At 41.7% G+C, this 13,571-nt stretch overlaps 1 protein-coding gene across 1 annotated transcript in view; it reads left to right on the top strand.

The window, feature by feature from the left end:
• The first annotated feature begins 6,733 nt into the window (after positions 1–6,733).
• The window catches only part of MS4A5 (membrane spanning 4-domains A5), a 28,410-nt gene continuing 21,572 nt past the window's right edge, over positions 6,734–13,571 (top strand). The window contains exon 1 of the mRNA XM_006044012.4: positions 6,734–7,461. Within this exon, the coding sequence (XP_006044074.1) occupies positions 7,309–7,461 (153 nt within the window). The 5' untranslated portion in view covers positions 6,734–7,308. The remainder of the gene's footprint in view (positions 7,462–13,571) is intronic.

The raw sequence follows: 13,571 nt of genomic DNA, 5'->3' as shown, positions 1-13,571 counted from the left end.
TGAAAGTGAAGTCGCTCAGTCGTGTCCGACCCTCAGCGACCCTGTGGACTGCAGGCTTCCAGGCTCCTCCGTCCGTGGGATTTTCCAGGCAAGAGTACTGGGGTGGGGTGCCACTGCCTTCTCCGTTATTGTATTCATAGTCCTGGAAATTAGGCCATGGGATTTTCTTGGGGGCCAGAATTCTATCATACCCTTGATGGGTGATAAGGGGAGAAGGAAAATGATTCAGTATATTTTGATGTAAGATTTCGTCCTCTAATACATTAACTTGCCTTGTCACAGTAGAAGTAGCCCTTTTTTTATGATTTCAATAATCACAGTTATTTATTTACATGGTTTAAAAAGCAGCTAGCCACACAAAATTATCTTGAGTCACAAATAGGCCCATTTTTAACTCAAAATACTTCTAATTCAGCCTGAACCAGAAAAATGTCATGTTCTATGAATACCTTGATGTGAAAAAGTGGAGAAACACTGGTCTTCTCACAATGGAAGATCAAGATTTAACTTTTTTCCAAACCCCAACCAATATGTACATGAACATCTCCACCCCCCGGGCTCTCTAAAAAGCTGGCAGTTTTGCTCAGAGAGACATACCGTTTACATCTTTATGACAATATATGCCGTCAGAGCTGAACTATTTACTATTTTAAAAATTTGAGCAGTGATTTTTTTTTCCCCTGGAATTATGGTTTTTATTTTTCTTCTTTCTTTTCAACCCAAAACTCTCCACTAGTTTTTCTAAGTCCTCTTAACACAATGATTCATATTACAAATTGTATCCGTTTCATCATGTTGAAGAAGTTTCCACTGGAGATGTGCGGGCGCTCACTCCCCATCACTGGCGCCAGCGGCCACCCCAGGACTGCTGCGCCATCAGCGTGGGATTGTTTCCACGACCCTCTTTCACTTCATATCTCATTTATTTCTCTCTCTTGCTGTCCTCCGTTATTAAGAAAGCAAAAACAAGAAACAAAATCACATATTCCAGTAACTTCCCCCCCCTTTCTCCATACACAACATATTTATTGATTTTCCTGTTATGACGAACTTTTTTTGTGGGTGACTTTGTAACACAGAAACAAAAATGAATACACACACATACTTTACTACATTTCATATTTCAGTATGCATTTTTTACAATTCAAGCTCTGTAAAGTTTTTCTTTTGTTTACATTTTAAAGTAATTATAGACTCATTCAAAATTCTTTGAAGCTGCAAAGATAAGAGTGTGACGTGCCGTTCACTTGTATCATCCATGTGGCTGCATCTTAGGTGGATGAGACGCGAGATCAAACCCAGGAAGCCGACACTGGCTCACTGCAGTTCCTTGAACTGCTCAGTTCTTGTCGTCTTTTATCCCTCACTCCTTTATGTGTGTGAGAGTGTTGGCTTGTAGTTCAGTTCAGTCACTCAGTCATGTCTGACTCTTTGCGACCCCATGGACTGCAGCACGCCAGGCCTCCCTGTCCATCACCAACTCCCAGAGCTTACTCAAACTCATGTCCATCATGTAGGTGATGCCATCCAACCATCTCATCCTCTGTCCTCCCCTTCTCCTCCCACCTTCAATCTTCACCAGCATCAGGGGCTTTTGCAACAAGTCAGTTCTTCACATCAGGTGGCCAAAGTACAGGAGCTTCAGCTTCAGCATCAGTCCTTCCAATGAACACCCAGGACTGATTTCCATTAGGATGGACTGGTTGGATCTCCTTGTAGTCCAAGGGACTCTCAAGAGTCTTCTCCAACACCACAGTTCAAAAGCATCAATTCTGCGCTCAGCTTTCTTTATAGTCCAACTCTCACATCCATACACGACTACTGGAAAAACCATCTACCTTTGACTAGATGGACCTTTTTGGCAAAGTAATGTCTCTGCTTTTTAATATGCTGTCTAGGTTGGTCATAGCTTTTCTTCCAAGGAGCAAGTGTCTTAATTTCATGGCTGCAGTCACCATCTGCAGTGATTTTGGAGCCCAAGAAAATAAAGTCTCTCACTGTTTCCATTATTTCTCATCTATTTGCCATGAAGTTATGGGACTGGATGCCATGACCTTAGTTTTTTGAATGCTGAATTTTAAGCCATTTCTTTTCTTTCATCTTGATCAAGAGGCTCTTTAGTTTCTCTTTGCTTTCTGCCGTTAGGATGGTGTCATCTGCGTATCTGAGGTTATTGTATTTCTCCCAGCAATCTTGATTCCAGCTTGTGCTTCATCCAGCCTGGCATTTCCCCGATGTACTCTGCACATAGGTTAAATAAGCAGGGTGACAATACACAGCCTTGAAGTACTCCTTTCCCAATTTTCAGCCAGTCTGTTGTTCTATGCCTGGTTCTAACTGTTGCTTCTTGACCTGGATACAGTGTTCTCAGGAGGCAGGTCAGGTGGTCTGGTATTCCCATCTCTTGAAGAAATTTCCACAGTTTGTTGTGATCCACACAGTCAAAGTCTTTATAGCATAGTCAATGAAGATGAGGTAGATGTTTTTCTGGAATTCTCTTGATTTTTCTGTGATCCAACATTTGTTGGCAAATTGATCTTTGGTTCCTTTGCCCCTTCTAAATCCAGCTTGTGCATCTGGAAATTTTCAATTCATGTACTGTTGAAGCCTCGCTTGCAGGATTTTGAGCATTACCTTGCTAGCGTGTGAAATGAGTACAACCTTGTGGCAGTTTGAGCATTCTTTGGCGTTGGCCTTCCTTGGGATTGGAATGAAAACTGACCGTTTCCAGTCCTGTGGCCACTGCTGAGTTTTCCAAATTTGCTAGCATATTGAGTGCAGCACTCTCACAGCATCATCTTTCAGGATTTGAAACAGCTCAGCTTGAATTCCTTCACCTCCTCTAGCTTTGTTCATAGTTCATTCTCTTTCATTGCGGGGTTGCATTGTATGTATGGCTGTACCAGATTTCGTTTAACCATTCATCTACTGAAGGACATTTGGTTGTTTAATAGTTTTCTCTTATGCATAAAGCTGTGAGAAACATTCACGTGCTGATTTCTGCGTGAAAACAGTTTCATTTCTCTGGGGTAAATGTACAGGAGTACAGTTTCTGGGTTGTATGGTAAGTATGTGTAAAGTTTTGTAAGACCCTTCCAAACTCTTTTCGAGAGTGGCTTTACATTTTTACATTCCCCCCAGCAGTGTAGGAGAGATCCTGTTTCTCTGCATCGTCACAAGCATTTGGTATTATCACTTTTCTATTTTAACCATTCTGCTAAATTTGCAGTTATATCTCATTGTAGGTTTAATTTACCTTTTCCTTAATAACTAATGAACATGCTTTCATTTCGCCCAGTGCCTTTTCAGAAACAGCACACAGCTGATAAAATTTGGGACTGTGCCTGTCTGAAATGTTGTAATTTATATGCTCTCAATAGTTGGATGGTTTGGTTGGCATGTAAAAGTCTCGTTTAGAACAATTGCTCTTCTGAATTTTTAAAGGCTGATTGTCTTCTCATTTCCAGTATTGCTACTGAAAAATCCAAATACTAATATTTCTAGTCTTTTATATGTGACTTGACTTTTCTTTCCTCTTGGAATCTTCAAGGATGTTTCACTTGTAGCAACTGTTCTGAAATTTAGTCATGTGGGTCTGTTTTCATCAATTTTTCTGGGTATTCAAATGTAAATTTTTAAATTATTTTATACCCCTGGTTTTTCTCTTTTTCTCTTTCTGTAACTGCTATTGAAACTCCTGAATTAGACTTATTATTATCCTACTTTTTCATTATCTTATTCTTTCTTCTATTTTCTGTTTTCTTGCTCTTCTTTTCTGCATTATGGTTAATTTTCTCTACTTCTTATCAAAACTGTCTACTGAGGTTTTCTTTCTGACTTTCATTTCTATTTTCAAGAGATCTATCAATATTTATTCTCTACTTCCTCTTTGAACAGCCAGTAACAGCAATTCTTGGAGGCAAATCCTAAGACTAGGTGCAGGGGCAAAAAGAACAGGCCAGCTCAAGGGAAATAAATTACCTGGTCAAGAAGAGGCTGCTGCTGCTGCTAAGTCACTTCAGTCGTGTCCGACTCCGTGCGACCCCATAGACAGCAGCCCACCAGGCTCCCCCGTCCCTGGGATTCTCCAGGCAAGAACACTGGAGTGGGTTGCCATTTCCTTCTCCAATGCATGAAAGTGAAAAGTGAAAGTGAAGTCGCTCAGTCGTGTCTGACTCTTAGCGACCCCATGGACTGCAGCCTACCAGGCTCCTCTGTCCATGGGATTTTCCAGGCAAGAGTACTGGAGTGGGGTGCCAGTGCCTTCTCCACAAGAAGAGGCTATCCAAGCTATTATCAAGTAGGATGGATTAGAGTCTGGAACTCTCTGCAAACTCATCAATAATTTTTGTCTATGTTAATTCCTGAATGGTCAGATCTCATAAGATAGCTGCTCTCTTGCTCTCTGTCCAGCCCCTGCCTAACCTGGCCCTGCCTCACAGAAGCCAATCTACAAGCCAATCTACAAACAACCCAGATGTTGAAACCAACAGAAGAGTTGTTTTAAAGCACTTTACAGTAGCAATACTGGAAGTGAGAAGATAATCAAGCTTTAAACATTCAGAAAAGTAACTTCTAAACTAGAAATGGGGGGAAAAAAAGCCACTTCTGGACTAATTCCGTGTGACGAATCCAATGTTCTTATAAAAACACATAGGACATTTAGTTGATGAATAAAGCAGACTTAACTTTGGAAAGAAAGCAAACATAACATAAAACCAAGCATCTGGCCACCATGAGTAAAGTGGTAATAATAACAGAAACAACATTTACTGCTATTGTTTTTATTACAATTTATATAACACCCACTGCATGCCAGATACTTTATAGTTCATTCTCTATTGTCCTGAAAGTGAAAGTCGCTCAGCTGTGTCTGACTTTTTGCGACCCCATGGATTATACAGTCGATGGAATTCTCCAGGCCAGAATACTGGAGTGGGGAGCCTTTCCCTTCCCCAGGGGATCTTCCCAACCCAGGGATCAAACCCAGGTCTCCCGCACTGCGGGCAGATTCTTTACTGTCTGAGCCACCAGCCACTTAGTATCGAATCAGGGTCTCCTGCATTGCAGGCAGATTCTTTACCAGCTGAGCTATCAAGGCAACAGTTAGTATTCCCATTTTTAACAAGGAATGAAATATTTTAATGAACATGCGAGGTAATATGAATATGTAAGTAAATATATCACTTGGCCAAGTCTCCATAACTAGTAAATAAAAGGGCCTGGAATTAATTCTAAATTTCTATGCTCTAAGGATTGAGTTTTCTACTCAATATATCTCCAGAATTAGCTTGCATGAATTAAAGCATAATAAAACTCAGCTTCCGCACGTTAGATAGCTATTACTACAACGCTCCAATCATCATGCTTAGAGAAGCGGGTAGGGGAGAAAGAGAAACGGGGAAAGGTCCAGAGGAAAGTTAAAACTTGAGTGATGAGGATGAAATGGTACATTATAAAGTATCTGGAATAGAGTTTGCTTACTTTCGAGAACACTAACTCAGCATCAAAGGATTTTCATAGAGGACGATCTTCATTAGGATTCTATGTCCACAGAAAATTGAATGAAAAAAGGTAAATTCAGAGAAAGGAATTTTAATGAGTTCTAACTGGCAAATGGCTAGACACTGCCATAGCAGCATTTTCAAAGTAGGCAGACCTGATATAAACAGAGGATGCCAACACAGAATGTATAAAGAACACAGTTCTTCCCTCCCCTTCATCCATGCACTAAGAGAGCAGCTCCTTCTCTGAAGATGCGGGAGTCCGTTTTTCTATCCCTTGAATCTGGGTTGTCCATGCCAGTGATCAATGGGACATTAGCACATATGATTCAGGAGACTTTCGAAAACCATTTGAGACGCAAGAGTCCACCAACTGCCAGATATGTGACTGCGTGCATGTGTGCTAAGTCGCTTCAGTTGTGTCCGACTCTTCGTGACCCCATGGACTGTAGTCTGCCAGGCTTCTCTGTCCAAGGGATTCTCCAGGCAAGAATACTGGAGTGGATTGTCATGCCCTCCTCCAGGGGACCTTGCCAACCCAGGAATTGAACCAGCATCTCTTTTGTTTCCTGAATTGGCAGGCGGGTTCCTTACCACAAGAGCCACCTGGGAAGCCCAGATATGTGACGGAAGTCATACTAAATCATCTAGCTATGGTCCCTCCACTAGCTAACCACAGATGCATGAGAAAGCCTGATAGAGAAGAGCTGAGCTGGACCAGACCAGTAGACTCACCCAACAGAACCCAAAGAACTGTGAGCAATATCAAATGGTAGCTGTTTGAAGCCACTGAGTCTTAAAGCGGGTTGTTCAGAGCGAAGGTAATAAAGGTCTGTCTAGTCAAAGCTATGGTTTTCCCAGTAGTCATATACAGATGCAAGAGTTGGACCATAAAGAGAGCTGAGTGCCGAAGAATTGATGCTTTTGAACTGTGGTGTTGGAGAAGACTCGAGAGTCTCTTGGATTGCAGAGAGATCAAAGCAGTCAATCCTAAAGGAAATCAATCCTGACTATTCATTGGAAGGACTGATGATGAAGCTGAAACTCCAATACTTTGGCCACCTGATGGGAAGAACTGACTCATTGGAAAAGACCCTGATGCTGGGAAAGATTGAGGGCAGGAGGAGAAGGGGACAACAGAGGATGAGATGGTTGGATGGCATCACCGACTTGATGGACAGGAGTTTGAGCAAGCTCTGGGAGTTAGTGATAGACAAGGAAGCCTGGTGTGTTGCAGTCTATGGGGTCCCAAAGAGTCAGACGCAACTGAGCAACTGAACTGAACTGAACTGAAGCTAATAAAGTAAGCTGGCAAAAAACAAGAGTGACAGGCCAAACAGACACAACGTCTGCTTCAGGATGCAGCTAATTAATTCTGTGGCCTGAGAGGTTTTGTTTTCTACCTGTCTGAAGATAGAGAACTAGAATCAATGTCCTTAAAACTCATTTATTTGAGAATTGAAATGTCTTTATAGACCATTTAGTCCAACCTAATAGGTGCGCAGACAAGGAGGCTGAAACCAGGAGGGGGCTGTGACTTGCCCAAGATCACAGCGAGTTCCTGACTGAATCGGGTCTACTGGTCAGATCCTCTGAACCCAGATCTGGGCCTTTTACTCACTAACCTTCTTGAGATGGTGACCAGTCCTGAGATTCCATGACTATGACTCAGCGGTTCTATAATTCCAAGACAAAGCACAATGGCAGTGCTCCAGACAGCCTTGGTACAGAAGAACATGATCTAGGCTGAAGCATCAACTGAATCATTTTTTTTGTTTCACTTCAAAATCTCAACTACACCATCATGGATTCAAGAGCTGCACACAGTCCTGTGTTTCTAGTATTTCCTCCAGACATCACTATGCCTGAATTTCAGTCAGGGGATATTACAGGCACAACCTATGACTCTAGCATGCCCTTTCCAAAATCACTTGCTACAAGAATGAAAATCTTAGGGGTGAGTAAGATTTTCCCCCATGTAAATCCTACAGAGGGTATGTTAGAGGCTTAATGTTTGTTAGCCCCCAATTTGTATCTGAAATCCTAAGCCTAATGTGATGGTATTTGGAGATGGGGTTTTCGGGAGGTCATATGTTTCCGATGGTGGAGCCTGCATGAATGGGGGATTAGAGCCCTTGTAAGGAGAGGCCAGAAGGCTAGCTAGCTTTATTTCAACAGCACTCTGCAACCTGGCAGAGGACCTCCTTCAGAACCCAACCATGCCGGGAATCTGACCTCAGACTTTGGGTCTTCAGAACTATGAGAAATAAATTTCTGCTGTAAGCCACTCAGTCCATGGTACTTTGTTAAAGAAGCCTGAACTAAGACAGGGGGTAAGAAGAGAAGGGGGGAAAATATATATATATATATATATATATATAGTAGAATGATGTTTATTAAATTTATTTTATTGAAGTGTAGTTTATTTACAAAGTTGTGCTAATTTCTGTTGTGCAGCAAAGTGATTCAATTATATATACATTCTTTTCCATATTCTTTTCTATTATGATTTATCACAGGGTACTAAATATAGTTTCCTATGCTATAGAGTAGGACCTTGTTGTCTATTCATAATAGTTTGCACCTGCAAACCCTAAACTCCCAATCCAACCCTGCTCCCACCTCCCCTCCCCCTGGAAACCACAAGTCTGTCCCTAGGTCTCTGAGGCTGTTTCTGTTTCATCGATAAGTTCATTTATGGCATGTTTTAGATTCCATTTAGATCTAAATGGTATCATATAGTATTTGTCTTTCTCTTTCTGACTTACTTCTCTTAGTGATAATCTCTAGGTCCATCAATGTTGCTGCAAATGAGATTATTTCATTCCATTTATAGCTAAGTAATATTCCACTGTGTATATAAACCATGGTGGTGATGGTTTAGTCGCTCAGTCATGTTCGACTCTTGAGATCCCAAGGACTGTAGCCCGCCAGGCTCCTCTGTCCATGGGATTCTCCAGGCAAGAATACTGGAGTGGGTTCCCATTTCCTTCTCCAGGGGATCTTCCTGACCCAGGGATCGAACCCCGGTCTCCTGCATTGCAGGCAAATTCTTTACCAACTGAGTTACAAGGGAAGACCTATATCTTCTCTATTTCTCTGTTGATAAAACATTTAGGTTGCTTCTATGTCTTGCCTACTGAAAACAGTGCTGCTATGAACATTGCAAGGGCTTCCCTCGTGTCTCAGCTGGTAAAGAATCTGCCAGCGATGCAGGAGATCCCAGTCCGATTTCTGAGTTGGGAAGCTCTACTAGAAAAGGGATAGGCTACTCATTCCAGTGTGCTTGGGCTTCCCTTATGGCTCAGCTGGTAAAGAATCCGCCTGCAATGTGGGAGACCTGGGTTCAATCCCTGGGTTGGGAAGAGCCCCTGGAGAAGGGAATGGCTACCCACTCCAGTCTTCTGGCCTGGAGAATCCCATGGAGTGTATAGTCCATGGGGTCGAAAAGAGTCAGACACGACTGAGCGCCTTTCACTTTTCATGAACATTGCAGTGCATGTATCTTTTTGAATTATAGTTTTGTATGGATAGATGCTCATGAATTGGATTTCTGGATCATATGACAATACCATTTTTAGCTTTTTAAGGAACCTCCAGTTTTCCATTCCCATCAACAGTGTAGGAAGGTTTCCTTGTATCCACAGCCTCTCCAGCATTTATTTTTGTATATATTTTTAATGATGCTCATTGTGGCCAGTGTGAGGTGGCACCTCCTTGCAGCTTTTCATTTCTTAATAATTAGTAATGTTGAGCATCTTTTCATGTGCCTGTTGACCATCTGTATGTCTTCTTTGGAGAAATACCTATTTATATTCTATATATTTTTTGATTGGGCTGTTTGTTTTTTTGTTGTTGAGTTGTGTGGGCTATTTGTATGTTTTGAAAATTAAGCCTTTGTTAGCGGCATCATTTGCAAATATTTTCTCCCGTTCTTTAGGTTGTCTTTTTGTTTTCTTTATGGTTGGTGACACCATGTTTCAAGGTAGGAGCCAGTTCCAAAGTTTATGTTCGTAAATTCAGGAGATGTGTATCACTTCTATATCAATCCTGTATAAGATTCTATAGAAAGGAAAACATTAAATGAATAAGCCAAGATCCCTGGACTCTTAAAAGTCACATAGTAAAAATCCCCAAACTGACTACCTGTACGATTTTTTTCCAGTCAAGTTCAGAAAAAAGAAAGGAAGGAGAAAATTGAATAGAAGTCAACACACTAAATTCTATATCTCAGGTTGTTTAGTTCTACAGTTTCATATTTTCCCAATGAAAAATCAAAATTCAGTCTGACAACAATGATATGGTATTCGTGTATGTGGAAACTTTTGCAGAAAATCTCCCTAATACTGTAAGTCTTCATCTATTCATCCATCTATCCACTTCATCAACATTAATTATCAATTATTTAGCAATCTTCTTTTCAGACAGTGTGGGGATTCAGATATGTTTGAGGCTATGAAAGTGTTAGTAGCTCAGTTGTGTCTGGCTCTTTACGACTCCATAGACTATGGCCCACCAGGCTCCTCTGTCCATGGAATTCTCTGGGAAAGAGTACTGGAGTGGCCATTCCCTTCTTCAGGAGATCTTCCCTATCTAGGGATTTAACCCAGGTCTCCTGCACTGCAGGCAGATTCTTTACTGTCTGAACCACTAGGGAAGCTGTTTGAAGCTATAATATTGCCCAAATCTTAGAAAATATCCTTTCAATACCCAGACCTCTAAGAATAGAAAATAGAAATACATCAATATTTTTTTCAGGAAAAATAAAGAGATTAGTACATAAATATGGTCCACTGACATGAGGAATGGGGCCATCAGTCTAAGCTGCATTAGCACCTATTCAAATATAATGACATCCAAACTTCTGCTGAAGAGTGAAAATTAGTTTTGAAATACACGTTATTAAACTACATGCAGGAAACTATGTTTAACATCATGGGGCCTATAAAACAAACAGTCTAGTTTCTCTCACTGAGGAGAGAAAATAAATAATTTAAAACTAATAGAATGAAAATGTTAATAACTGCATTTCAATGTAGTATTTACTAAAACTCATAAATGGTGTTGGTGGTGGGGCAGGAGAACCCAGAGGGGAAACAGTTACTTCCAGCTAAGGGGATGAGGCAACATCATGGCAAATCTGAACACCGAAGAAGTGATGCAATTTTAGAAAGCAGAGAGGAGGGAGGCAGAATATTCTAGATGAAGAAAGCATAATGGACAAAAGTTCACGGTGGAACAGCTATCATGAATGGCAAAGGAGAGCTGGGAGAAAAAAGCTAGGCTCAAAAGATGTGAGAGGATTGAAAAAGGACAAAATAGAAACAACCAGGATGGATAAGTAAAGTGTGGTACATCCACACAATGGAATATTGCTCAGCAGTAAAAAGCAACGAGCCATCAAGCCACGAAGGGACAAGGAGGCCCTAAAGCACACACTGCTGAGCGAAGGAAGCCGGCTTGCACAGGCCACCAACTATCACGTGATGCCCACTATACGACACCCCGGAAAAGCAAAACTACAGAGACGAAACCATCAGTGGCTGCCAGGAGACAAGGAGGGAAGGGCAGGAGGAGAGGTGGAGGGTGGGGGACTTTTAGGGCAGGGAAAACTATTGTGTACAATAGTAAAGGGTGGGTATGTGACATTATACATTTCCCCAAAGCCCTGGAACACAACACAGAGACTGAAAGTGTAAACTGTGATCTCTGGTTGACAGTCGTGTGTCAATGTTGGCTCATCAGTGTTAACAAAAGCACCATCTGGTGGGAGATGTTGATATTTGGGTAGGAGGTGAAGGAAGGGGATAGGGTGATATATGGAAACTCTCTCCATTTTCCACTCAATTTTTCTGTGATTCTAAAACTATTTTTAAAAATAAAGCTTACTATTTTAAATAAAATGGTAAATATGGTAAATTTTATATGTACATTTTACCATGGTGTTAAAAAAGTACAAAAAAATGAATACTAAGTGGTGAGGAGAAGTAACCAGGAAAGTAATTTGGAGACCTAATTTCCAGGAACCCTGTAAACCATCCTTACTCAGATTTTATAACATAGATAAGTATTAATATTTTCCAGTCTGTAAAATCAATAAAATAACCTAAGGAGCTTTATAAAATACATACCAAGTCTCCAGACCTTGTTCTGCTGCTGCTGCTGCTAAGTAGCTTCAGTCGTGTCCAACTCTGTGCGACCCCATAGACAGCAGCCCACCAGGCTCCCCCATCCCTGGGATTCTCCAGGCAATAAGACTGGAGTGGGTTGCCATTTCCTTCTCCAATGCATGAAAATGAAAAGTGAAAGTGAAGTCGCTCAGTCGTGTCGGACTCTTAGCAACCCCATGGACTGCAGCCTACCAGGCTCCTCCGTCCATGGGATTTTCCAGGCAAGAGTACTGGAGTAGGGTGCCATCGCCTTCTCCGAGACCTTGTTCTAGAACTACCTAATTACAATTTTGAGGGGGTGGGGGCCGGAGACCATTTTCAACACTTTTCTGAATGAATTTGATGAGCGCTGTGTTTCAAACAATACTGAGAAAAGTAACGGGATTGGGCTTCTCTTTTACACTGTCAAACAGGGAAAATGGATGCTCGTACAGAAAGGCCAGTGAGAAAACAATTTAAATGGTTTAGACGAATGGTAGCAGCCACTGAGCTGAACTTACTCCCCAGATATCAAGCTTTCCCACTGCAGGAGCAGTGACTGCCCGAGAACACTTAGGCCTTGAGAAGCAGAAGACGATGTGTGCCTGCTGGAAGACCTCTCGGCAAGGAAGGACGAGAGAAGGGGATCAACTTCCCAACCGCAGATGGAGAAGAGCGGAGAATATTCACACATACGCACTGACACAGGGGAGGGGCTTGGGGTGCGTGAAACAGGTGCCCAACATTGCTGATGACAGAAAAACAGGAAAGAGCAAAGCCAAATATTTATGATTTTGAAAACAGAGGGAAGAGGAAAGCTTGGTTACTTTCTGATCGCAGGAGGTCAAGGGACATTCGAAGAGCAGAAGATGACTTTAAGCCTCAGAAAAAGATGGCGCTAAAAACAAAGAAAGAGAGGGCAGAAAGAAGACAAGGTTTAAAGGGAGAAAAGGGAACTTGGTTCTGGCACATAGAATGCAAGGCGGCAGTGGGAGACTCAAGTGTTGGTGTTTGACGAGAGCTGAACACGCGAGTGTGGAGGTGAGGAAGACGGCACCGTTTACAATGGGCCTTTATAAACAGTACTTGCTATGGAAGTAGTGGCACTGTACAGGAGACAGGGATCAAGACCATCCCCAAGGAAAACAAATGCAAAAAAGCAAAATGGCTGTGAAAAGAAGAGAAGCAAAAAGCAAAGGAGAAAAGGAAAGATATAAACACCTGAATGCAGAGTTCCAAAGAGTAGCAAGAAGAGATAAGAAAGCCTTCTTCAGCAATCAATGCAAAGAAATAGAGGAAAACAACAGAATGGGAAAGACTAGAGATCTCTTCAAGAAAATTAGAGATACCAAGGGAACATTTCATGCAAAGATGGGCTCGGTAAAGGACAGAAATGGTATGGACCTAACAGAAGCAGAAGATATTAAGAAGAGGTGGCAAGAATACACAGAAGAACTGTACAAAAAAAGATCTTCACGACCCAGATAATCACGATGGTGTGATCACTGACCTAGAGCCAGACATCCTGGAATGTGAAGTCAAGTGGGCCTTAGAAAGCATCACTAGGAACAAAGATAGTGGAGGTGATAGAAATCCAGTTGAGCTATTCCATATCCTGAAAGATGATGCTGTGAAAGTGCTGCACTCAATATGCCAGCAAATTTGGAAAACTCAGCAGTGGCCACAGGACTGGAAAAGGTCAGTTTTCATTCCAATCCCAAAGAAAGGCAATGCCAAAGAATGCTCAAACTACCAAACAGTTGCACTCATCTCACACGCTAGTAAAGTAATGCTCAAAATTCTCCAAGCCAGGCTTCAGCAATACGTGAACTGTGAATTTCCAGATGTTCAAGCTGGTTTTAGAAAAGGCAGAGGAACCAGAGATCAAATTGCCAACATCCACTGGATCATCGAAAAA

Source organism: Bubalus bubalis, chromosome 16, assembly GCF_019923935.1.
Source record: "Bubalus bubalis isolate 160015118507 breed Murrah chromosome 16, NDDB_SH_1, whole genome shotgun sequence".
NCBI lineage: Eukaryota > Metazoa > Chordata > Mammalia > Artiodactyla > Bovidae > Bubalus > Bubalus bubalis.
Note: the sequence above shows the minus strand (reverse complement) of the source record. Positions and strands in the feature narration are given on the sequence as shown.